We start from the raw sequence: 26,340 nt of genomic DNA on the forward strand, positions 1-26,340 counted from the left end.
CTACAAGTCAGCATTGCAAAAACAAGAGTTAACACAATTTTTTAACTGTTTTAATCTACGTTTATCTTCGTGATATAATTTTATACTACATACATTACATTATAAATATGTATGATAAGATGATGATATATGTATGTATACATGTATGTATACATGTGGTACATACTTAGTTTTGCTTTTGTTTTTTACTGTACTTCTCGGTATTATGTGACAGAACTGTGAGTTCTGATTTAAATAAAGTGGTATAATGTTCTCAGTGGGCAGATTTTGAACTTTACATGATAACCACTGACCTAAAACTAAAGAACAACTTGGTTTTCCTGGCTGAGTCTGCTGATGACATTGACCTTATGTTTTTATTTTGTGCTACAGTATGTGTAATCTTCACACAATCAGAGCTCGGTTTGACATTTATATTCACTTACCTATCATAGTAGAGGATTATGTGGAGACATTTGATAAGATGATCTCATACCCGTGTTTTCATTGAACATGTTACTATGACAGGTAAGATGCACAGGAAACAACAATTTGTTCCCTGTTGTTTTGAGTGGGGACAGCACCCAGCAGCCCACGTCCAACCTACCTATCTTTCATGTTACACGTGTGGGTGTGTATATGTGTTTGTTTGTGTGTTTGCGTATGATTAACAGAGATAAGGGAGGAGAAAGTTGGTTACATTTACATAGTCCAGGAAAACATACTAGTTGGTTGGGGACGTCCCATGGAACACGAAACCAAAAACAGTGAAGTGAAATGGAAATTGACCCTATCACTCTCTCTGGCTCATTCTCCAAAACCAAACTGCAGCTTTCACTGCTGTTTTTTATAACATGAATTCTCATCCTCATGGCTACATCTTGAAATACTGTAATTCTGTTCGTCTTACTATTAAATCATTTCACACTTCGGTCAAAACAGCATATAAGCACATTTATTGAGCCACAGGAGAATAAATATGTTATCTTATCTTGTTGTAATGTTGGCTACTCTTAACTGTTAACTACTTTAGTGTGTTACAGCTACTTTCAGGATATGGGCGAATGGAACAGCTTCCACGGTGCAACTTGGTCCACTTCAATGACTGCCACAAAAGTTGGACAACTGAACGCTGGCCACAAATGTAAAACATCACTTTGCAGTTGTAAGTCTGCCAACCTGAACAATTACTGACACTACAGGCAATGTAGTTCTCATCTAAACCCCAAAAATAAGGACTTTTCTTACAGTTAACTATAAAATATGTGCCATTAACCACTGTCATCCCGATAAACATTAGTAGAATAAGGTCATTTACAAAATGTTACTTTATCTTGTCTTGATATGTGCCTCACACAGACTGAAGTACCTAATGGATGGGTTTTAGCAAACGGAATAAGCACTGGGAATTTGAACAAACTAAATCGCCAAATAAACCAAAACAAAACCAAATAAAGCCGAAAATAAATAGTTTGACTCAGTGTTTATGGGATGGAATTTTCACATGCTCATGCTGTTAACTTGCCAAGTATTACTCACAGAATCCCCTTAATAGTATAAAAGAAACTTTAAAAAAATACCCATGCCAGCGATGTGCACTTTTTTAAAATACCAAATAAGATCATGTCAAATGCATGAGAAACCCGATCGGTTAGTTGAGGAGCTGGAAGATATTGTTACGACCTGGCTCTGAGGCCGTGACAAAAACAGGAGGATACAGTTGTACGGTTGTACGCAAAAATCAATTATATTTATTTTTAAAGAAATTACAACAAAGTGATAATCAAATAAAGTGGTCAATCAGTAGATCAGTAGTGTTGATGTGTGAATGTGTAATGTTGTAGGGTGTAAACCAAAGAGAAATGCAACAAAAACCAAACAAAAGAAACATGTGGTGCCGGGGGGAGAGCCAGCGATGAAGTCAGAGAGCAAGGAATGGAATGGCTGATCCTAAATACCTTCTGGGTGGACTGGCCAGGTGCACCCAGTTGCATTAATTGAATCTCCGTCTACCTGCACCTAAAGGGAGAAACAAACACAGCAGCCCAAGGAAAGACACAAACCTAAGGGCCATGGCAAGCCAGGGGGCCGTCACAATATGAAGTGGATGAACATCAAAATTTGGGATATGTTCAAGCATATCCCAAAGAAAAAAAGAGTATAGTTGAGGCAGTCATTCTATTAGTCTTAGATTATGATGATATAATCTACAGACATGCTGCTGCTTCCACTCTCAAGCCCCTAGACTCAGTTTATCATTCTGCCCTCAGATTCATTACTGCAGATTCTCACCATTGCATTCTTAATGACAAAGTTGGTTGGTATTCTCTTGCACAGATACATGATAAACACTTGTATCTTTTCATCCATAAAGCCCTTATTGGATGGTTACCGCTCTATATAATATCCATGCTGGACTGGACCACGGGACCCTACCAAACTCGTTCTTCTAACTGTCTTATGCTTCAAGTCCCATGGGTTTATACTGAACTTGGAAAACTGGCCTTTAGTTTTTCTGCACCAAACACATGGAATACTCAAGATCGACGCTCTAGCTACCGCTGCACAATTCAAGACTATGATCTCAAACCACTTCACCTCAGTGTGCACTCATTTTCACGAGTATTGTCCTTTTTGATTTGTCTAAGTCTGCGTACTTTCTTTTTAACTCTATATCTCAACATCAGTGGAGATGAGGGAAACCTCAATGATCTACTACAAATGTTTAGCTGTTATTGTGTATAATGAGTCTTTTCAGAAATAAAAAATATATATATATGTATGTATATACTTTCCGTTTAGTAGTTTCAAAGAGACTATACAAAATATCTATGTCAATGATGTGCATTTGTTTTTGAAAAACAAATGAGATAAAATCTTAGTAGCTGCAGATGAAAGTTGTGCAGTTTGTCCCTTAATTGATTATTCAAACAAGGGAAAGGAAGGATGTGGCTAAAACTAACTAATGGCATTTTAAAATAAACAACCCCAAATGCACTATGCAAATGCCCTTTGCTGGATAGGCTGAAAAGACTATTTTGGCACCTTCTGAAGTCTTCATATTTCAGATCTACCACAAATGTAAACACTTATTTAGCTCTTATTGTATTAAGAAAATAGACTTTGGAGAGAGACAGAATGAGGCAGAAGTGTGTCAGAATGGATACCAACATGCTGCATTACACATTTAAAAAAGATGGGCATTGTATTTCCTCAGTGCACCTGGTCAATTCAAATCGAATGTATGTTGTGAAGAAAAAAGTCCCTGTCATATTTGTTTAGGTGTCAACTTCTGACAGTGACCTGAAAACATGGGAAATCACAAACCACCCACAGCAAACATTGATGTGTCAGTGAGGGGCTGCACCACAAACAAACATATGTCCTTATGTGTCACCAAAATAACCAATATCTTTACATCTTCTTTAGCATTTCAACACTTCTCAGCCATTTGTTGTTAAATATGTTTCTCTTACTGTCATTTTAAGGTAATCAAGGGCATCCATTTGTTCCGCTTCCTGGTCGACATCAAAGTTGTAGTATATGATACTGCATTTTGGCTTCATTAAAGCAATAGAAGTTTCACAACAGCCCCTCTGTACTGTTTTTCAGTTTCGTGTAATATGCAATAGACTTTGCCGTCCACAAATGGAGCCGCCTACACCACAGCCTCCTTCCTCCTCTCTGTCTAACCACAACTCTTTCTACAGCGGAAAAAAAACTCCATCTCCTCTTCACTACAAGCTCATGTAAAAGGGAAAACCCTTTTAATCTGCCATGTCGCTCAGCGAGAAGCAGCAGATGAGTTTGTACACTGAGAGTGCGACACAGACTGGGTGAGTCAAGATTTCCTCTCTGAAATACTGTATGTATTTAGGTATCATCCAATATTGCAGACAAGATACACTCGACCAGCTTGTTTTGCTTCTGAGAACAATGATGTTATGATGCAAGAATTCCCATGCAACGTGTGGGGAGAGGGGAAGATACATGTGCAAGGATTGTATTTAATTTTTAGTGTTTCCTCAGTGTCACAGAGCTATGTTTGATCTAATTATTTGAGGACATAATGACACCATTAGATGCCAATTTAAAAAGGTGATGAAATTTTGAGTTCTCAAAATTAACACCTTGAGCAGTAATGTTCATCCATTTGTGTAGTCCAGAGTCAGTGGTCAAAAATCAAATGTATCATCAATAACAGTGCAGAAAACTGAAAATCCAAAGTCTTTGGGGTACTGCTCAGATTACTGATTTACATGATTACAAACGTGAATATAATTAAGAGTCACACACTGTATTCGACTTATCCAGTGAACACAGTTACTTAAAGCTGTAAAAATGTCTCTATCTCTACTAAAGAAAAGCTGACCTCCTAATAGTCCCCTTTATATTAATATTCCTCTTAATATTTTTTTTTCTTGCACAAGGTTGCAGATGTTGGTCAGAAATATACTTTTCCAGTTCAGATTTTTCTTTTATGATGTTTTAAGATATATTGCATCATTGACTTGCTAAAGTTTTCACTGTCTAACTGCCATTCAAACTGACACATGTTACACCTACACATGATCATATATCACATACACTGGAATGCAAAGCAGAACAGTGTGCTTGTAAAGGTGGACATGCAGAGCATGCTGCTGGAAATTACCAGTAGACCACCACAACATTCTTCTTAAAAGTTTGTTGTTTGATTGACCACCACTTGACACATACCAGAGGATGGTCAGTGGTATTTTAACAATCACAGATGAGTTTCAATCTGTGTCATCACAAATCAACAACCAAACCTCAAACTCATACATTGACATGGTACTCACTGTGCTGGACAAAAAACCCCCACCGAGGTAAAATCCCAGACAAACAGCAGCATGGTGGCTGTGAACTGAGGATACATCACAATGCAATGTGTCCACACAGCCCTTCATTTGGCCCTGTACACTGTTAAAATATGTAAAATATGATGTAAGAGTCAGTGGTTAAAGGTCAATAAAACTTTTTACAACCTGGGTCTTATTTTAAGTTTTCCTTTTCTGACTCATGTTATCTCACTTAACAGATTTCTAGTAGAGATAAATGGCCACAACAACTCTGAAAACATGCTTTACAGTGGAATTCATTAGGAAAAGTAACACAAGCAGTCAGACATGTTTTAAACAATCACTTAGTTTTTGAGTACATTCTCCTTGGCTGCCCTTATTGACTTCATTGTAAAGCTGTATCACAAGACATATTATTATAACTGAATTATGAATTATGACTGTCAAAACTACAAAAATAAGAGCCAGAATTTGTGTGTGTGTGTATTTGACAGGATGGAGGGTTGTTCGAGGTCATCTATTAAGTGCCTGCTGCTGCACGTGTGGTGTGGTATCCTCACTGTGGCCATGGTGGCCATGGCTGCACTGCTCATTTCAATCAAACCGAAATTAACTGAGGTCAGTACACCTGGCACAACAAGAGAAAATGACATTTAGATTCAGATGGTGGTTTTAATGATTGCCTGGAACAAAAATAAAGGATAGGTTCACTTTTTTCAGTGACCAATAACTCTTTCAAAGTACATGTGGCATGTGAGTGTTGTTTTTTCAGAGTTGAAAAAAAAAGAACATATCCTTTAATGATTACCTGAAATTTGGATTACTATATTAGACTGTATGTTATTTTTCATGTGGCAAGCACATGGATGAACTACTCGTGTTTTAGGAATTGAATGCCCTCACATGTAAAATCATGTCTCACATGGGCTTACAGCATGATGTTGCATAAAAACACATATGTTTGAAAATTATTACAGTTGTGTCAAATGCAAAAATTGCAAAGACGCTCCAATCTAATTTCGGTTGTTTCAACAATTTTACATTTACTGCTTTAAGTCAAGTAGAGATCAGTCCCTATTTGTGAAAACTCCCTGTGAGTGCCTCTAGATGGCAGCATAAACTTCATGGCTGGCATAGTTGACTGAGACTTAACAGCTGGATCACAGCATTGGATACTACCATAATACTAATAGTACCTCAGTGTTACAATACATGCCCACAATAACAGAACACTTGTACAATATAATGCAATCCGATACCAATATTACCAAAAATCAAACACCTCTTTGATACACAGGATTACTGTCACAAAGTAGTATTCACTGCTACAGCTACTGTATTGGATTACATAATTTTGTTCAGGTGAACCTGTTATTGTGTCCACCTGCTATATTGTGTAGAGCAAGACTAACTCCCTGTCTCAAGCCTGGTTCAATCAGTTTTATATTTCCAGGATTATATGCGCCTTTATCTCAAGAGAAAGATTCTCCTACTGAAAAGAACACTAAGTTCTTACCAACTGTAAAGCAAGGCAGCTTTTCTTAGTTCATTCAAATTTTATGGTTTGGAGACAGATGGCAAAATGTAATCTGTTGTTGCTATTGATAGTGAGACAACAAAGTAACATGGATGGTGATGATGATGATGATGATAATGATGTGTAGGTGACACTTTGTTTTCTATATTTTCAAGGACGGAGTCTCTGCATTGAAGCCAGACAATGTCAGTTCAACAGGTACATTTAAATTTCACTGTGTTCACTTCAAATGATGCCTTTTACCTGATTTTACTGTGCTTGTCTGAGGTTTGCGAGCGTTTTAAACATAAAGAGAAATTGACTTAGCTGGAAACTTTTCTTTTGCAGTTTCCTCTGTGGCTTCCCTAAAGTCAAAGGGTAAGTAATGGCATTGTTTCAACTTACAAAATTTACTGCTAACTAAAAAATAGTAATGGGAGAACTGAAAAAGTAAATTTTACTGTAAATATTACCACAGCTGTGGCATCATCAAATAAACTCTAATTGATTTTTCTTTTCAGCATCCTCTCTCTCATACATCCAGCTAGCAAGTAAATGCAAGTACACTTCACCTCCTGGTAAATGTCTAGATTCTTTTTCATCGCTCTTTCTTATGTGGTTAATTGATGTTGATTGATATGCTTGGATCATCATGAGTGTTTTGAAAAAGCATGTTGTCACATCATTTTTAGAGAGCACATGTCTAAGTTACTACTTTACTGTCTGTAGTTGTATCTTTTATAAGCTTGAGGTTAAATGTACACAGTTGAAACCTAAACTTGTATTAGGTAATGAGAGCTTCTACATTTTTAATCCTCAATTGTCAATCTGACATTTCTAAGCCTCATTCTTTGTTCATTTCTATGAAAAACTGGTCAAGCATGATGATGGGAATTATGAGATTTCAAGCTACACAGGAATAACAGCAGAAACATTTTCGGCTTTCTGATCAGTCAGTGTCAGGTTTTGATGTCAGTCTCTAAGATTAAAAGAGTGTATTCTTTTGGGCGGTGTCCTTAAACCAACTTTTGATGGTCACACCGAGAAAGTGACACTATAGAAGAGATAGAGATGACACTTTCTCGCCCACAGAAGTTTCAGTTGACCAGAAGCAGGATGTGTTTTGAGTACAGGGTCTGACTCACATTTTTCACAGATTTTTTTAGTGTCATTATGCTTCCACTGGATAAAAATTGCTGTCAAACTCTACACCTACAGACGCTGGGTGCGACAAGTTCAGGCGTGCTCTCTGGGAGCTACTGAAAGTCATTCTGAGAGATGTAGGAAGTCGCTGCGTGAAGTAGATGGCAGGTTGTGGGAAAGTGGGTGCATCAAAGACTAAACAACAACAAAATCGGTCCCGATTTTAGAAATTCTGATTAATTTTAGGTCCATATAGGCCCTGTCAAAACTTGTAGCCTACTACTCTCCTTATCTACTTTTACATAAAATATAACATACAGTATGTTTTCCAAACTCCAGTTGAACAGCTATTATATCTTAGAGATAATAGTGTGCTACATACATGCACAATTCATCTGCATGCATACACAATTAGGCTAACCGCGACGGCTCAGACTGAGAAAGACATTTAGTCTTGTCATGTTCCAGTCTCATGCATAGTATACCTCCCACAACACTGCCTTTTTCCTGTATGAAGTGGGTATCTACAACCACAACAAACCCATAGAAGAGCTGTAATGTGGGCTGCCCCAACCCAACACAACAAGGTATAATTACAGCCCACGACAACTGCATCATCCGCTTGTCAGAGGATGCTTAGTCTGCCAACTGGAGGGAAATTAGCGGATCGGAAGATCATCTTTGTTAACCTGCATGGTGTCTTTATTCAACTTGTGAAGATAGGTTGCATGTAAAAGTTTCATAGGGACTTTGCAGATTATAGAAATACAATCTGAACCAGAAAGGATACATTGTGTCACTTCCTAAAGTTTCATCTGTGAGTTGAGAATGGTTTTCTGGTGACTAAAGAAAAGTTTGTTAAATCTTCAGCAGCACCACAGAATCTGTCCTGGGAAGAAGAGGAACCCAAATGTGACTCCTGCTCCCTCGTCCTGTTTAACAACAGCATTGAGTGCAAGAAGAGCAGCATCTACTTCATCTACGCCCAGGTCACCTTCAGCAAGCTCTCAAAGCAATATCATACAAAGTCTGTGATTTTGAAAAGAAATCCCACTTTTGGTAAAAGTGTTAAGAAATTGTTTGAGGGGAACTTCCCGATCACAACAGAGGGCTCTGTGTCGGTGGCTAAGATTGTTAGCCTCAAGGAGGGAGACAGCATCAGCTTACATATTTATGGTGATTGTTTCTTAGAGGGCACATTTTGGGGAGCTTATCAGCTTCATTAGCACTGTAGGGCTCTTGGATTTGTTTCTATAGAAGAGAGAATCATTTGGAGTTGGACTGTAATGTTTTTTTGTAGGCCTATACGAATATTTCTCAAGAGAAGGTGTTTATCACCTGGATTTTTGTTCCAATTCACAATTTTAAGCAAAAAAATATCATCCATCATGGAACACTAAAATGCCATAAGCTCCATCAGACAGGGTGGAGAAAGTTTTAACTACTGATTTTACTGACTGAAACCTTTGAACACAAGGTCACATTGTCACATATTGACTTTAGACAACAAAATCTTGGCAAAAAAAAAAACACACTGTATCAGTCCAATCTTAGCAGAGCCTATATTTTTAAATATGTCAGCTGGTTATGAGTCTTGAAATTGTGTGGGGGTTTGGAGGTTGTGTGAATTTTTCTAACTTCAGTTAAAATGAATGTAAACTATGACTGTCTGGGCAATGAATAGTTTTTCACTGCTATGTGCTTATGTAATTTATAAAATGGAATATTGTGGTGGTTTGATTTCAAAGAGGGGCGGGAAATGAATAAGTAATTAAAATATTATTATTTTAAAGCCATTTCCTTATTTTTTATTTGCACTGTAAGCTGCTGGCGCACCACACGGTGGTGCCACCTCTCACCAAATGAAAGATGACATGAAAAACAGCCTGTATCTGTTACCCACTCACCACAACACACTCTGATCATTTATCAAATTTAAAAAAACTACAGAAACTACAAAGGCTGAGAAACCTCTACAGTATCATCAAACACCTTTTCAAACACAAATCGTGATCTTACTCATCTCATTAGCCAGATAATAATACTACACACACACACATTTTTCAACTACAGTGATGTTTAATTTGGTGTAGAGTTGAGCAAACAAGAGCAACAGGTGCAAAACAGGAAACCACATGCTTAGTGCGAGATTAGTCAATCTGCTTCCCCTTTATCACACATCCACAGACATATTTGAACTTCAAACGCCCTCGGATAAGACTCTTTTGAGGTTGTTTGCTTCCTCTCATGCAATAAAAGCTAATACTTTAATTAGACTCGTTGCTGAGTGCATATAGCTAATCATGTGTACTTTTCTGTGTACACTCATAGTCAGTGTACACTCATAGTGTCTCACTAAGATACTAAGATACAACTATGAGTGTACACTGATCAACCTGCTGATATGTGGCTGCTCTAACTGAACCACAGCATCTTGTATATTTATTGGATTTTAACTAATTTGATTGTGATTCAGTTGCTGAAATGAACAAAATCAGTCAAAAATCAGCAAACATCCAGGCTCTACTTTTGAATATTGAGTATTTCCAATTAGTGCTACTTTGGGAAAACATTGTACTTTTTACTTTAATTTTAAAGCTATAGTTACTGGTTACTTTTCAGATAATATTTAATATGTAAAATGATCAGTTTATAAACTACGTATTGTTATAGATTAGACTTCCAAATAGTATAAGATAAACAGTTTTATACACACAAGCACACACACACACACACACACACACACACACACACATATATATATATATATATATATATATATATATATATATATACAGAGAGAGAGAGAGAGAGAGATCTGGTGACTGTGGAGTGCCATTTGAGTACCTTGAACTCATTGAAGAAACCAGTCTGAGATAATATGAGCTTTGTGACATGGTGCATTATCCTGCTGGAAGTAGCCATTAGAAGATGGGTACACTGTGGACATAAAGAGATGAAGACATGGTCAGCAACAATACCCAGGTAGGCTGTGACGTTTAAACAATGCTCAGTTGGCCCGAAGTGTGCCAAGACAATATCCCCCACAGACTCCATTACACCACCACAACCAGCCTGAACCGTTGGAACAAGATACCTAGCTAAATGCTAACATGATGGCAATGACAATGCTAAAATGTTGATGTTATGCAAGTACAATATTTACCATGTTCACCATCTTTGTTTAGCATGTTAGCATGCTAACATTTGCTAATTAGCACTGAACACAAAGTACAGCAGGGGCTGATGGCTAGTTTTGCAGTTATTCTGTCATAGCCTAAACTAAAGTACTGGACAAATTAAAACATTTACCTGATGATGACTCTAGATGAAAGGAATTTGTTGATGTTGATAAAAGTTACAGTTCATCCTGAGTTTATCATGTCTGTGCCAAATTTAATGGCAATACACAATGGTTGTCAAGACATTCCACTAAAAAACATGAATCTAACTTCAACCCAATCCTACTACCTGTCCAAAATGTCCTCACTTTCCAAAATGTCTTCACTGTCGTGTATCAGATCAATCCTCAAAAAGACAGACGTTTGTGAGAACACAGACGCACCTATGAGCACATACTCACATGCAACAAAGAAACTGACTTTGTGATCTCAGAAAGAGTTACACTTTAACTGATGTAAAAGTGATTCATACACTTTTTTGAACAATACTTAAGGATTGGCTCAACTTTATGTGACTTGGCAAATTTTCCCTTTGTTTGAAGCCCACGCTTGCCCATCAAATCATCAGTGTTCACACAACCTGAGGACATGTGGGCTCCCTTAAGATCAGCGTGAGAAGGCAGGCAGGCAGCATGACATCACCTCCAACAGGTATCTTACAGGTATCTGACTTCCTCACACATTCTTTACAACACTTGTCCCTTTGTTCTCTTGTGCCTTTGAAGTTATGTAGGGATTGTTTTGTCAGGCTTGTTATTTATGTCAGTTTCTTACTCAAAATGATCACATTTTGAGTTTCACAGAGATATCTTTTGTCCAAAATAGTTTAGCCTGTGGTTTGACTGGTTCAGTCTAAAACAGACAAAGTATAATAAATAACCAAACATTAAAAGGTGTGAGGACAAAATAAGACACAAGGAAACAAAATTGAGCACTCCTGTTGGTAATGTGTTGGTAATTGTCCTCAGCATTCAGCAGCACTTGAAGGGTGATCAATTTTATTGTATCTAAGGGTTTGTAAACAATTATGCTTACATGCAGGGCATCTTTGGTGTGTATATCATACATAATCACATGATCTCTAATCGTGTCTTCTGTGTTAATGATAAAACTGCTAATCTACTTTTCTTCTTGTTCACAAAGTCTTCTTTCCAAGTTGAAGTGTTAAAAGCCACAATATTTTCAATATAGCTTTTAAATGCCAACACTTTTTTCTTACAGAAAAACAAAATATTCTTTTTAGAAGGTGTAAATGTTGCATATATATATATATATATATATATATATATTTATACCTTATATATGTTTCTTATATGGATATATGTTTTTTTAAAATTGTGATCAACAGAATGTTTGCTGTGGAACCCACCTCCAAAAAAGTGTTAAAATATAAATATTAGTCTTTTATTCTTCAATAAGCCAATTTTATAAATGACTGGCTTGGTAAATTTCTTTTTAGGTAGATATTAGCAGTACGTTATTAATCCCAAAGGGAAATTACAATGTTACAGCAGCCAAAAGTCAAATAAATTGCAAAAACAAATGAGGTAGGTAAGAAGCAAATACAATTACAAGGCAAATAACATTATTATGTCCAAATAACTAAAAAAAGACTAAAGATTTTGTTGAAAACAGCTACGAGAATCACCATAATGATTAAAATATGAAGCTTCCCAGTCTGCATCAAGTAATGCTATGTATGAGGAAAAGAAGAGTATAATTTTAAAAGTCCCTATTTGCCTTTTAGTGGAGAGAAAAAGTGTGTTCAGACAAAAATTAATTCACAGGTATTTGACCACTGGACCATTTATTCGCACCAAACAGCCAAAATGCCAACTGTACATTAGCTGTAAACTAGCTAGCAACAGATCAGCTACTGACTGAACTTCAAACTCACTAGAAACTCCAGTAATTTCTGTTATTTTCCTCTCGTCTTTGTACGTTTGTACGTTATAAATTTTTTGGCAATTCACCAACCACCACTCCACCCCAGGCCAATCTAATCACCTCTTTCCACTGACTTTGTCTCACGCTGCATCTAAAATTCCGTTTTGTCCGACCATAAAGTTAGATGAAAAGATTGATACCACTCTCATGTTTGTCTGTTAAATGTAAGGCTAAAGGTAGCAGCCACTTAGCTTAGCTTAGCACAAAGACTGAAAACGGGGAAACAGCTAGCCTGGCTCTGTCCAAACGCAACAAAATTTGCTTACCAGGATCTCTAAAGCTTGCCTTTAGAAACCTTTAATCTGCACAAAAAATAAAGAAGTAAGAAAGACCTAAAAATTGAAAAAAGTAATCTCCTGATATGTCACTTCCTGTCTCTAGCAAGCCATTAAGGATAGGAGCTATTTTTATTATGTGATGTAAAGTGATACAGAAAATTGAGGAAACCATTCTAATCACTTCCCCTGTCTTGTCAGTGGTGATATTCCCTAGTGTCAATCACCAGACTCTCCAGACTTTATGTCATGTTGATGGGATGTACTGCCTGTATTCCAGTGTGTGTTTTTGTAAATTTTGATTAGTTTAATTTTGCTTTTGGTCAAATGTGGGTGCTCATGTTGAACCAACTGTTTATCACGTGATAGTGTTAACTGTCTGAGAGCAAATACTAATAGCTGGCCCAGTAAGAAAAAGTACAAAAAAAAAAAGAATTTTTTTTTGTTACTTTGGCTTAACAAATGTGAAACTATGTGACCACAATGATCTATTAAAATAACAAGTGTAGGAGTGTTCTTGCATGATTTAACTCTTACACGTAGTAAATGCAGGAAATGGTGACCTTAAGATTAGAGAAGTGGACACAGGACTTTGAATCCCCTGCTATGGGGAAAAATATTTTTGAGATGTCCTTTTGCAAGGCACTTTACCAACAGCGGATGTGAAACTGGGGAAGAGCTTGCATGCGCTGCAAATTGTCAAAGGTAAGTAACGTTAGTAAAGTCACGCTAATGAATCTGTCCAAAGTCTCTTTTTTATTTTAGATTTTTTTGGGATTTTTTTGAAATATCTGAAATAAAACCATGAACATTATACCCAAAGTCATGATGGTTATCAGTGCTTCATCATGTTGACGCTGGTTTTGCCTTTTTTGACCAATGCTTTTATATCTTAAAGCTGCTCTAATCAATATTTTTTAAATGAATAGTGGATTAAATGACTGTATATTGTTTAAAGGGTTGCTGGTAGACAGAGAAGTATCACCCTACTCTGTAGTTCCCCTTAGCTATACAAAGCATTTTAACTTCACCTCATTGTTTTGGTCTGGTTCTTCTCTCATTTTCACAGGCGTTTTTTTTTCAGCCAAAAAAAACCTCTGATAAACCCAACAAATGCTCCAAATTAAACCACCAAGTACATTATTTGACCATACACACCAGTGTTTTCAAACCTATGCCCCCTGTAATAATTATGCCTTATGATGTGACAATGCTGTGGTTAAGGTCTAGTTAAGTTTAGGCACAAAAAACACTTGGTTAGGTTTAGGGAAAGATTGTGGTTTTAATTAAAATGACCACTTAAGGTTAGAGAAGTGTGGTGTGCATTAAAGTTATTACTTCCTTAAAGTCAGGCGACCTTCGTCATCGTGGCTACAATGCTTAGCACAGGGATGAAACTTAGGGGATGATTGCTTTTTAAAAAAACAGAAATGTGACATTTGCGGTTGAAAACAGGAAACGAACATCAGTCTCCCGTGGCAAAGTCAATTTTTTTAAAAGAAACTGTGAATGTGACACTTGCAGTTGGAAACAGGAAATGAACAGCCGTCTCCGATATACACTGTTGGGTTATACCACCCAATATACCATCCATCCAAAACACCACCACTAAATGAGGAAATTTGGCAACTTGTATATACATCATCCAAACTGCGAAAATTACTACAGCCACTAGATGGCATCTGTCACACCAGTGTAACTATGTTGTTTTTGGGCAACTGACATTACGACCTATTGTTTCGTTTTACTTGGGAGGACAATCTTGATAAACCCACTGTGCGCTGCCCAGCAACAGACAGCAGACAAAGTTAGTAACCAGATGGTGAACATAGTGCAGCATTTAGCAGCGTAAGAGCCAGATATTTCCCTCAGATGGAGATCAGATTAGAACTAAAAGGAGAGTGAATACTCATCTGGTTTTTGATGTGTTATTAAAGGTGCAGTGTGTAGATTTTAGTGGCAACTAGCGGAACAAACTTGGCAGAAATGGAATATATTATTCTTTCGTATGTTTTAAATAGTGTATAACCCCATGAAAATATGAATCGTGTTTCCATTACCTTAGAATAAGCCCTTTATATCCACAGAGGAAGTGGGTCCTCTCCCACAGAGTCATATTGCACCACCATGTTTCTACAGTAGCCCACAACAGACAAACCAAACACTGGCTCTAGAGAGGGCCTTTCGCGTTTTTTGCACCGCGAAGATGCCACTAAATCTTACACACTCGTCCTTCAAATACTGTTGTGCACTTTTACTGTAAAATGTGCTCCAAATAGTCTCTGCACTGATTTCACCATGACCCCTGTTTATTTATTGTATTTTAATAAGAGTACATTTTGATCCTAAATTTGTATAAATTCTGCCACTGAAACTCAACAACTCAGCCAAGTCTAGCTTTAAAACAACTAATTAGCCTCTAAAGACCATGAGTTGCCTCATCAGGCTACATTCTCTACAGTATGTGGTATTTGTTTTGGATGCCTGTCAACACATTTACCCATTACATTTAATGACACATGTACACACAAACTCACACATTGTGTAGAGCAACTTTCTAACCTGATCAAACCTTTATTATACATATCTCAAAGGTATATCTTCTTCTAAACCCAACACATTTCTTGCTTATCACTTAGTTAAATTTATTTCTTGGCCTTGTAAACATGCCCCCTGACTTTCAAATCTTCTAATTTCATGGTTATGGCTTGAAAATAATGCAGAAATCCCAAATACAGATAAGCACCTAATCTAATCTATTGGTTTTCAAATAAGCTCCTGACTGATACAGTAGGAAACCATGTGGGTAAAACACCTAGCAGTTGTAAGGCGTAACTTCTTGGAGACGTCGTGGAGGTTTGTAGGCCACCAGACTGTACAGTGTAGTGGCAGCGGAAGCTGCTTTGCATTTGTGGTTAAACCTTTTGGCCTAGATTATTCCCTTACACATCAACAGCTCCCTCTGAACCCACACACAGCAACCCTGAAGAAGGAATGATGAGAAGGAAACCAAAACCTTGTGATGTGGATTTTTTTGTTTCTTCCACCTGTGATTGTGTCACCGGACAAATCTGAAAATTAAGTCCATGGCAACTTGTTCGCATACAACATCTTCCTTCCTCCACTTCCTTTCTCTTTGCCGTCTCACCCCTCCATCCTTTCCTTCCTGCCCCAAGCTATTCATAATCTGTCTTTGGCAATGTGGTTGAATTTCATTGCGTGATGACCACACAGTCCTGGGATTTCATGATGCAATCCATGAGCAAAATCAGCAAAGAACAAAAGAGGGCTTTTTTCAAAGAGTTCTAGATATCACAGGGGGGCGTTACATAGTGGATATGTCACCATACAATCAGGAAAGGGCGGATAAAGATTCAGGCACACAGGGAAGGGAAAAGGGCACCAAGATATGAAGGTTCAAACTGGAGAGATTTAGTTTCCAGTGTTGTATTCCCCAGCTCCATGAAAAGAGGCGTTTGTGTCTTTGAGGAATCCAGTGGGAGTTTGTGAGTTACATATTACAGGTGACCTCTGAATGGGAAGGTCCAACAGTGTGGAATGATTCAACAGATTGTAGAGTATGATAAAAATGACTTAATAGAAGATAGCAGGACTGTACATGTAACCCATACATATGAGCATCATGTACACTCAGCGGATATCCTATCAAGAACTTGAGTTGGTGAATCTTCCTATGAATAATCGAAAGACGGTGGGTGAACAAGCAGGAGGAACTTTAAAGAAGAGATGTATGTGTTAGTGTGTGTGCGTCATGTGGGTGCATATGATGATAGTGACGATGATATCATGCTGCACCATCCTGCGGTTTGTGTTTGCAAGTTGGAATGAAACAGTCAAGGCCAGATCGAGAGGTGCTACTTCACCGCTGGTTTCACACTTGGTGACACACACAAAAAAATTACAGTGAAATTCAGTGTTGCAACACTTGAGTCCTGGCTGGTTTCCAGATTACACAAAAACACAATTCTGAGCAAAGAGAGCAATCAGTAAAATACACAGGAAAGAGCATGAGAGAGAGAGATCCAAAAGTTCACTGTACTGCCACATGAAAATAGAAACACTCACATGAAAGCAGAACTTTCTGGATATTTCAGGCTTGCATGAAGGAAAGCCCACACGTCTGCATTTTCTGTCTCAAACACAGAAAGTCAGGTGAGAAAGTGAAATGGGGAAATTGAGGTAGGGGCAACGGCCAATAAGGGGAAGTGTAAAATCCTGTTTGTTCAATAGTTTGGAATAAGTTGCATCACCTCCCAGTTCTGAAACAGAAAGCTGAAAGTTGTAAAAGTTTTGCTTTATCACAGATTTCTCTTTTGAGACTGGCAGAGATTTTGAAGGCAAAGTGTATATTTATGTAACTATTATGTAAGAAAAAAGAAAGAATCCCCAAAACATTTTTTTTTAATTACAGTATGGTTCTGCTGGGGCATTTTAGGGAAAACATATTAAATCTCACTGTTATAGAAGTGTTATTTATTGATATTTCACATCTTATAATTTATATATATATCAACTCACCCTTGAAAATTAGATCTTAATTTCAATGGGATTGACTTAAAATAAAGATTATATATAAAATGTGTTTGGTAATATGTGTGTCATCAACTGTGAAGATGACTATTACTGAGTTTACCACTAAGGCATTTGGTAATGCATTTCTGTCAACCAAACTTCCGTTAGTGCTGTAAAGATAGATATTTAAATAGTTGATGAACAGGTGGATTGTTTACACATATTTGTGGTATTTCAAAACAGCTGGTCTAAGTGTTGGTGAACTGTGATGATTTATGTGTAAACCTCAGCAGTTACAGAGCTTACATTCTGTGGTTGGCTCAAGTCAGTAATGAATTCAATATGTGTTTATGTGTTTATGACTCTGTGTCTGCCTGTGTGAGTGTGTACTGTCCGTGTCTTTGTACATGATTTTCTGTGTGTCTGTGTGAGTTACCACGCTGTGTGATTTTTTTTCATAACCCAAAAGTAGCGATTGACCACTTTCCCATCCTGAAACCGCAACTCCCGCTGGGTTCCACGCTCTGGTAAAAGTCCACAAAAAATTCTGTGACTTCTCTTTCCCTTCGTAGCCCAGGTTGCTCTACTCGCTGCCTCTTGCACTCTCCGCTTACAGAGTGACATCACTGGAGTTTCCCTTCTGCAGAAGCAGCTGCTACAGCATAAATACTACAAGCTCTCTGGCAGAAGTTCATTCTAACACAATACAGCAACACAAAGAGAGAAGTATCACCACAGAGCGCTGGACGCACCTGAAGATACAGAGAGAGCATCAAGTGTTTGAGTTGGAAGATTTTTCTATACAGAAGGCAGTACAGTAAAATCAGAGTTTTGCACATTATGGTGGCATACACAACCGCACCAGCTGATGTGGAGACCGGTCTTGAGGAGCGGACAGTGGTTTTAGTTGAAAAGAAGTCATCTACTGGGTGGATATGGAAGGTGTCTGGGACCCTCCTCATCATCCTCCTTTGTTTAGGAGGCATCCTGCTGTTTTCATGGTACTGGAATGGAAGGCCAGAATTGGTAAGGAGAAGCTCTGTCTCTCTAAATGTGATTATAAATATTAAATCTGTATTTTCTGGCAAGAAGAAGAATTTATATGTCTAGATGTCTAATCAAGCTGCTGTTTGTCTCCCCTGTACAGATGCAATCAGGCAAAACAGAAGCACTAATGAGCCACACTGCTGACAAAAAAGGTGATTATATGTATGGTTGCTCATTCAAAAGCATGCTGGGGGTTTTCTGAGATATAGTTGAGTCTTTGTGGATTATTTGACACAAGCTCATGTTTGTCATCCTCTTCTCAGGTCCCCACCACGAACTGAGGCGAAACAGCACCAATGCTGCCATCCACTTAGAAGGTGAGTCATAGCCTACCTTGATTCGGTTCTCAGCAAACAATGGGCTCATGATCTCGGCTTTCAAACAAACCTTTCAGACTGTTTTATCCACTTGTGTGATATTTAAAGCTGCCCTTTTCAAAGCATGTCAGTCAGGGACACTATGAGGAAGTTGTTATAAGTTATTCATTGCCTGCAGTAAACGTTTCATTACATAACATACCTGTTTATTTTTAACTCCTGTGTTTAGAATTCAGGTGTTTCAAGGCTCTAACTTATTCTTTTTTTTCCAGGGATTTGCGACGACTGTGGGAAAGACAAGCTGGAGTGGAGAGTTGATCAAGGCCAGGCGTTCGCCCAGGGCGGCTTGAAACTGTTGGATAACCAGATCGTGATCCCACAAAGCGGCCTCTACTTCGTCTACAGCCAGGCGTCGTTCAGAGTCACCTGCAGCGATGGCGACGAGCAGGGAGCGGGAAAACGTCTCACACCTCTCAGCCACAGGATCTGGCGCTACTCCGACTCTGTAGGCAGCAAGGCCTCTCTGATGAGCGCGGTGAGGTCGGCGTGCCAGCAGGGTGCTCAGGAGGGCAGCTACAGAGTTGGACAGGGCTGGTACAACGCCATATATCTTGGTGCCGTGTTTCAGCTGAATGCAGGCGACAAACTCTGGACGGAAACCAATCAGCAATCAGAGCTGGAGATCGACGATGGCAAGACTTTCTTTGGTGTATTTGCACTTTGAAATGACTTCCTTGCTGTGATACTAATTGAGAGGATACGAAGTTCTGCACAGTGCCATACATTTTGGTTTATTTAAAAACGTTATGTACATATATATTTTATTTTTTATTATTATTCATCTACATGGTGATAGAGAAACAGTTAAATCTCAATGGAGATAAAGCTCATAGCCGAACAGGCTGTGCTGATTTTGAAAACTTATAAACTGTAACAGTTTGCCACATTATTTCTATTTTAGGCACTTTTTGTACTTTGTTATTTATGTTGACCTGAGATTGTAGAAGGATAGACTTTCTCTGTTGTATCAGATGACGACACAGCTCTTCACTGGTGCGTTTTTTTTATGAGGATTATGTACAGAACTATTATCATTTATACAAACTGTATGTATTTATTTGTATTTATTTGTATTTAAATGGTCGGGATTAGATTTTAAAGATTATATTTATATACTTTCTGAGCACATAAACTGAATTAAAATGCAACAAAAAGCCACAATTTTGTGTCAGCAAAAGGATGAAATCATTTCATAGCTGAGATACCGGATAGAAATTTGCAGCTGAGTTAGCAAACAACTCCAACCAGCCAGGGCAGTACTCTCTCTCTCTCTCTCTCTCTCTCTCTCTCTCTCTCTCTCTCTCTCTCTCTCTCTCTCTCTCTCACACACACACACACACACACTGCAGCGGGCTCGGTCTATTATTTGGCAAGCCTGCTATGAAATTTGTCCACAGCAAGCAAATACTTCCTTTGTTAGATCAGACAAGGCGAGGGGAATTTCCTACTTTTTTGTGTCTTGCTGAGTGCTGTGTCAGGTGGAGGCCCACAGAAGCCTCAGCCCAGAGCGGGTTTTCCCCAGTGACAACCCCCCCCGCCCCCCCTCCCGTCTTCCTCCACCCAGTCTCCCACACACACCCTGCAAAATCCCTCCTCCTACACATCCCCAACCCACCCCCTTCCCTCTATTACCACATACCTCGTCTCCGGTCAGCTGGAAAGAGACATGACATAGCAAGGAAGCAGTGTGTATGTGCGTGCGTGTATTGAGTGTGAATGTGTTTCCATTCAGTCTGTGTGTGTGTTTGGGGATTATGGGACTGTTGCCCAGCTGGTTTTGTCACATTGTCATCCTCTAAAAATACTCATTATCATAAATATTGGATGTACTTGTGCGCAATTTGTCTACTCTAGTTTAATTTATCAACAAACATCCACTTATTGTTTTAGTAATTAGGTTCCCATGGGCATTTGCAGCTGGCTATTGTGTTGAAACCACTTCCCACTTTCATTTCATGATCTCTTCTACTGAGTTTTATTTGGTCTTTGACTTCTGTAAGTCAACCTGGAGAAAAATATAGTAAAGTTTTACTGATCAATATATTCAACATGACAAAGGTCATTGTGAGTCATTAAAACATTGTGAGTCATTAAAACAATAAATAACTGGTGACATCTAGTGGATGAGGTAAACACAAAGAGGAAGTTCTTTGAAAAAAAAGGTGAAGTCTAAGCTTCCTTTTCTGAAAACACTGATTATATATAGACATCTTGCATCACGTAAGACTAAAAATACATATGATTACAGTTTTGTGTGAATTACCTCTGATGCACTGATGTATTACTGTAACACAAAAATACCCAGTGAAAAAACAATGATTTTATTTATGGTACCCATATATTTGCATACACATACTCTGAAATATATTAACATTTAAGATCTTAGATATAATGAATACAAATATCCCCAAATCCATGAATATTGTCATATATGTGCAAGATAATAGAACATTTCCTAAATTATTTCTGCATTCATATGTTACACTATCTGATCCAGGAACTGCACAGTTAATAAATATGGCCTATTTCATTCATTTATGTCCCTCTCCATACCCTGAGCTAAAATGTATTAGAATAACAGCAACATAAATTGGAGTAACTGTAGTTTGTTGAGTTTAAAGTGCGCACTGAAATATATATATCTTTAAAAATATTTGACAAAAGTATTGTTTTACCTGCTGATAAAGCTGTTCAGGTATCATTGCTTTATAAAATCTGGAAATAGCTCATGAATGAAATAGTACATCCAGATTAACTGCTGAATAAATACAGTATGTCACATTACTTTACGTATATCTGTCTTTGATACATTTACAACTGTAAGTTATTCAAAGGCAAAATGGGAAAGAAAAATACAAAAAAAAAAAGAACATCCATCCAGATTGTCTGTTATGGGAAAACATTAAAAAAAAAAAAAAAACATCCTTTCGAAATAAAAAGGCTCACACGAATGACGTGTTACAGATTTACATATATAAAATCTTGAGGAAAAACTGTGCTTTCTCTTAATATCTACAGAAATAGCCATTGTAGAAGCCCAGCATCTCACTGCATGCATGGAATATAAATCGGCTTAGTACAAATTATTCTTCTGGCAAGTGGGAATTTTGAGTTTTCCGGCTTTTTGATCTCTATCTGTCACCTGCAGTGACTGTGGCTGCAGGAGTGGCCAGTGTAAATCATTATTTCAAACGGCAAAACTATCAAAATTGTTCTTACACATCAGTAAGCTTTGATAATATTCTCCTTTGAAATGGGTCTACTGTAATATTAGTGAAGTTCATATATCAGCAAAGGGCTGGGTCTTTAAGATGCAGTGCTGTACTTGAATACACAGTCCTGACAACAGACATCCATACGTATGTGCCAAGCTTGTTGGCCCTTCTTGATTATGGCTATTTAATAATGCACATTATCACTTTTCAGTGAGACCAGTATTCCGCACAGTCGAGGAAACATTGGAAAAAAACTGTACATTGCTTTGTCCCTTTGTAAATTTCAGTTTTCACAACTCTCCTGAAAAGTAAACAGATAATTGAACATCAACTCCATGACAAAACAGATCTGATATTACAGAACAATATAAATCACTACTGTATGTGCTTGTCTAGTCAACAAACTCGAGAGACAAGAGGTGGAGACGATATAGCAAAGACACAAACACAAACTTTTCCTTGTAACATCCTCGACGCGGTGTCTCCACAACAGAACGAGATAACGAATGAGGGAGAGGAATGATTAAGAGATCTTTTCGTGCACTCGACCTTTGAAAAGACCTCCAGTGCTGCTAGTCTGAGATGTGCTTGTTGCCGCTTCGACCAGTCACAAGTGCCTTGTTGTTGGGTTGAACACAGTGAGATCAAAACTGTGAGGACGGGTGTTACCTGCGTGACTCTCAGAAGCTGCCAAGTGTTAAGCACTCCCCTGTACATATTTGTGCTTCCACACCGTATTTCAAAACAGTGTCACTACACTGCTGTGCTCATCGCCGAAACAAGTGAAAGTCACAGTGTCTTGTGGTGTTTTGTGTCCCCCGTGTGCACTGTGTGACTGTCTCCCCCCTCCCCCCTTGCCTCGCCTATTTATACAACAGTGGGATCTGGCTGTTGTGACAGTGGTTGCGGCTCATCTTGCTGTCCGCCGGGTACAGGTTGGAGGAGTTGGAGAAAGACGGCGGGAGGGAGTGATTGTCCGTGGTGGGGTTGGGGTAGCCGGGCGGGGGAAGCAGAGACTTGGGATCCTGCTGGGATGAGGGTGGCGGGGCGTTGTGGTTCTGATTCTGGCCTGCAGAGGGTCGGCGGCGGTTGCGTAGAGCCTGTCTCTCTGCCAGCTGGTTGCGGAGTGCCGATACCCTCTCTTCTTTCTAAAGACACAAAATGAGGAGAGTAAGTTTGTTGTAGAACTGCCATGTCTGCAAATTAAAATAATGTATAAGAAGACAATCATGAAACATAAAACAGATTGTTTTCACTCTGGATTCATGTATTTGAGTCTGAGCATGAGTTTGTCACACTTGTTACAATCTCTGGTATGTTTCCTATCTCATCAAAGTGCAGATGCCATTGTTGCCAGGAAACAATCCTAGCCCCCATTTTTGACAATGGCTGTTAAAATGGAAAAAAATAAAACTGTATGTATGAGTGGGCAGAGCAACATGAGCACAACTGAGGCGCGACCATCTTAACAAGCTGCAAGGAACTAAAAAATGAGCGCCCCTTTTCCACAAACCTCCAAGGAAGAAAATACTAAATGATATCCTTTTCATATGGGGGAACTAGCTTCCATTGTTGTACAAGCTTGTCTCCTGCTTGGCTTAACGGCTGCATGAATCCATTCAACCATTTGGAGTGGAAGGATCCCCTAGCACAAATACATGTGGGCATTGGGGACCTCCTCAACAATTATCTCAATACATTTATGAATCAATGCCCAGAATAACTGGATTTTAAGTCCATAATACAAAAATTAGCATGCTCTCCACTGTGTATCTCCCACAGGCAGGGTCACTGAAGTAAAGAAGACATTTTCCCCGCTCTAACACTGTGTTTCTGTGTGAATTATTCAGTGATCTCTTATCATATGACAAATATATGTAAAAAAAAAAAGACATTTTTGAGTATTTTGATATATAAATCCATGCCTTTTCTCTCCCTGTGAAACATTTTCATACAGTATGTTTGATGACTCATCTTGAAGTCAGGGGCGTGCACAAAAATGTATCCAATCAAATGAGATTTTGCGTGACAAGCTAACAGCACCCATCATATAAAATCCATGGATGTATAATAAGAGCTGGATAGGGCAACGCCACCCAGCGTCTCAGCCAATTACTCCCAGTGGTCACTTGTGGTATATGACTTTTTCTATTATGAACTTTTGATCCATGGAGGTTTTATATCTGTAAAACTTTCCTTGAGCTGAGAAAAAGCAATTTAAAAATCTGTGACGTCATCACAATGTAAAGTCTATGGGCCGAGCGGGAACTTGCGGGCGGGACCAATGGAGGAGATAGGACCTTTTTTTGATAAGCTTGTTTCTCTGATAACTTAAGATTTCAGACATTTGGGAGGTTTTTACCAGGAGCTGAATTATCAGCAGAGGTCCCCTCCTCTCCAAAACAAGCGTACAAGGGGAGTAAAACCAGTAAAAACACTGACTAAAGCAGTTTCACATTAAAAATCAGTGTTTCTCCGACACTGTTTGGTGGATACAGGACATCCAGTAGGGGCTGCGAGCCGAGCTGCTGTTAACATTTGCTTAGCTTGTTTCTCTGATAACTTAAGAGACAGACTTTCAGCAGGTTTTTTTATCTGCAGAGGTCTCCTCCTCTCCAAAACAAATGTACACGGGGAATAAAACTGTAAAAACAGTGAGTAAAGCAGTTTCATGTTAAAAATCTGTGTTTCTCTGACGCTGTTCGGTGGAAAGAAGACGTTTGGAAGTGGCTGCTAACTGAGCTGCTGCTAATGTTTGCTCAGCTTGTTCCTCTGATAACTTAAGATCCACACAGTCTGATGACTGATCATGAAAATGTGGCTTAAAACCGAATAAAAGTCAACCACAATGCTGAAGCATGCATCTTGTGCGAGTATACTCTTTGGTAGAGGGGTATGATGCCAGGCGATCAAATGAAATGGATCGTTACCCTGATTAAAATGACTGATTCCTCTGGGTTTGAAAATTGTTGGAAACATTTGGGACAATGTAAGTACACGACTCAGCTAAATATATAACATAGGTCTAGTTGTTTTTAGACATTTTAATGCAGAATAGTTACATATTATAGCTTTAAAATATCTTCTTTCAATAGTCCAAAATTCAGATATTCAGATATTCAGATTACTATCAAGTATGGCACTGAAAGGAATCAAATCATCATATTTGAGAATTTTGGCTTAAAAAAAAGATTATCAAAAGAGTTAAATTTTATGTCGAATGACTAATCAATTAATCAACTAATTAATTGTTGCAACTCTATTTTCTTTTCCAAAATAATGTGGCTGAGGTCTAATTTATTTACATCTCCCTTGTCCTCCAGATCTCTCTGATATAACAACACTGCTGAGGGAGGTGTGTGTGACCCAAACCCAAACCTTCTTGCGGTCCAATCAAATCTGAAGGATTCAATTTAAATCCCTCTTGTAATTGCAACGCTAACATATTCCACTAGGAAATACGTCACAGTACAGAAACTAAAGACACTCTAACCTCACTTTGACTGTGACTTTGAATTTGGCTTTGTATAGTTTGGAGAGAATCCAATAAACTCTATTAATGATTCTGAAATGTATTAACCTTGCACTTAACTCATGTGAGTATTGACTCAAACCTGTTCTGAAAAATATATCTCAATACTCCATTTTATTTCAATTAATTTACGGGGCTTCACTTCTGCAATTAATTCATTGAATAAAAGAAAGATGCTTCCATAACTGTCAGTGTGAATGCACATGTAGAAACATGATTTCATTGTCAAAAAAACCTCCCCAACAAGTTACAAACATGCAATAACTGAAGCACTAATTGGAGGAAACATGATAACATAAACCCATGTCTCTCTTGACAAAAGAAAGTAATCTGTATATCGCAAAATTTGTTCTCTTTTCTCATATTATGCAGCATTCTTAGCTGCATAGTATGAATAATCAAATAGCACTCAAACAAATACGCACACATAAAAAAATCAGTATATATGTTATCTGGATAATACATGGGTATAAACATGTGTATTACCTATATTCATGAATATATGTATTATACATCGTGTGCATCCAAGATGAACTGAAATGTACAGTATATCTCTGGCATTTGGATGTAAATGGTCAATAATAATGTGTATGTGTCTCTATAATGTCACATATAATGTCTTCACCTCCTGGATGATCTTTTGCAGTTCCCTGTTCTCTCTCTCCAGCTGCCTTGATTTCTCCTCGTCGTTGTTGTTAGTGGACGAGCCAGTCTTCAGAGTGTCCTGCTGCTCCGACTGCCACTCACCGCGGGTGATGAGACGCCGCATCT

General features: G+C 38.3%; 3 protein-coding genes across 4 annotated transcripts in view; 2 read left to right on the forward strand and 1 right to left on the reverse strand.

The window, feature by feature from the left end:
* The first annotated feature begins 3,529 nt into the window (after nt 1-3,529).
* On the forward strand, nt 3,530-9,201 carry lta (lymphotoxin alpha (TNF superfamily, member 1)). Its single transcript, XM_067600118.1, has 6 exons — nt 3,530-3,815; nt 5,297-5,420; nt 6,495-6,537; nt 6,667-6,696; nt 6,840-6,896; nt 8,332-9,201. Exons 1-6 carry the CDS (start codon nt 3,757-3,759, stop codon nt 8,685-8,687), a joined length of 669 nt encoding a protein of 222 aa, XP_067456219.1. The 5' UTR covers nt 3,530-3,756; the 3' UTR covers nt 8,688-9,201.
* An 8,650-nt stretch (nt 9,202-17,851) lies between these two features.
* Nucleotides 17,852-19,983, forward strand: tnfb (tumor necrosis factor b (TNF superfamily, member 2)). Its single transcript, XM_067600755.1, has 4 exons — nt 17,852-18,424; nt 18,546-18,597; nt 18,709-18,762; nt 19,035-19,983. Exons 1-4 carry the CDS (start codon nt 18,239-18,241, stop codon nt 19,484-19,486), a joined length of 744 nt encoding a protein of 247 aa, XP_067456856.1. The 5' UTR covers nt 17,852-18,238; the 3' UTR covers nt 19,487-19,983.
* A 1,137-nt stretch (nt 19,984-21,120) lies between these two features.
* gabbr1a (gamma-aminobutyric acid (GABA) B receptor, 1a) overlaps nt 21,121-26,340 on the reverse strand; it is a 73,141-nt gene continuing 67,921 nt past the window's right edge. For both annotated transcript variants that reach the window (XM_067600757.1, XM_067600756.1), the window contains 2 exons: nt 26,195-26,338; nt 21,121-23,185 (listed from right to left, as the gene is read on the reverse strand). In XM_067600757.1, coding sequence (XP_067456858.1) covers nt 22,901-23,185; nt 26,195-26,338 — 429 coding nt within the window. In that variant the 3' untranslated portion in view covers nt 21,121-22,900. The remainder of the gene's footprint in view (nt 23,186-26,194; nt 26,339-26,340) is intronic.

This window comes from Thunnus thynnus, chromosome 10 (assembly GCF_963924715.1).
Source record: "Thunnus thynnus chromosome 10, fThuThy2.1, whole genome shotgun sequence".
NCBI classification, from domain to species: domain Eukaryota; kingdom Metazoa; phylum Chordata; class Actinopteri; order Scombriformes; family Scombridae; genus Thunnus; species Thunnus thynnus.

What these genes read in the sequence shown, in the direction of transcription:
- lta (XM_067600118.1), top strand. Translation starts at nt 3,757, where the DNA reads ATGTCGCTCAGCGAGAAGCAGCAGATGAGTTTGTACACTGAGAGTGCG. An exon ending in AGACAATGTCAGTTCAACAG is followed by an intron (nt 6,538 to 6,666) that starts GTACATTTAAAT and finishes TTTCTTTTGCAG; the next exon opens with TTTCCTCTGTGGCTTCCCTA. An exon ending in CAAGTACACTTCACCTCCTG is followed by an intron (nt 6,897 to 8,331) that starts GTAAATGTCTAG and finishes TTAAATCTTCAG; the next exon opens with CAGCACCACAGAATCTGTCC.
- tnfb (XM_067600755.1), top strand. Translation starts at nt 18,239, where the DNA reads ATGGTGGCATACACAACCGCACCAGCTGATGTGGAGACCGGTCTTGAG. An exon ending in CCACACTGCTGACAAAAAAG is followed by an intron (nt 18,598 to 18,708) that starts GTGATTATATGT and finishes TCCTCTTCTCAG; the next exon opens with GTCCCCACCACGAACTGAGG. An exon ending in TGCTGCCATCCACTTAGAAG is followed by an intron (nt 18,763 to 19,034) that starts GTGAGTCATAGC and finishes TTTTTTTTCCAG; the next exon opens with GGATTTGCGACGACTGTGGG.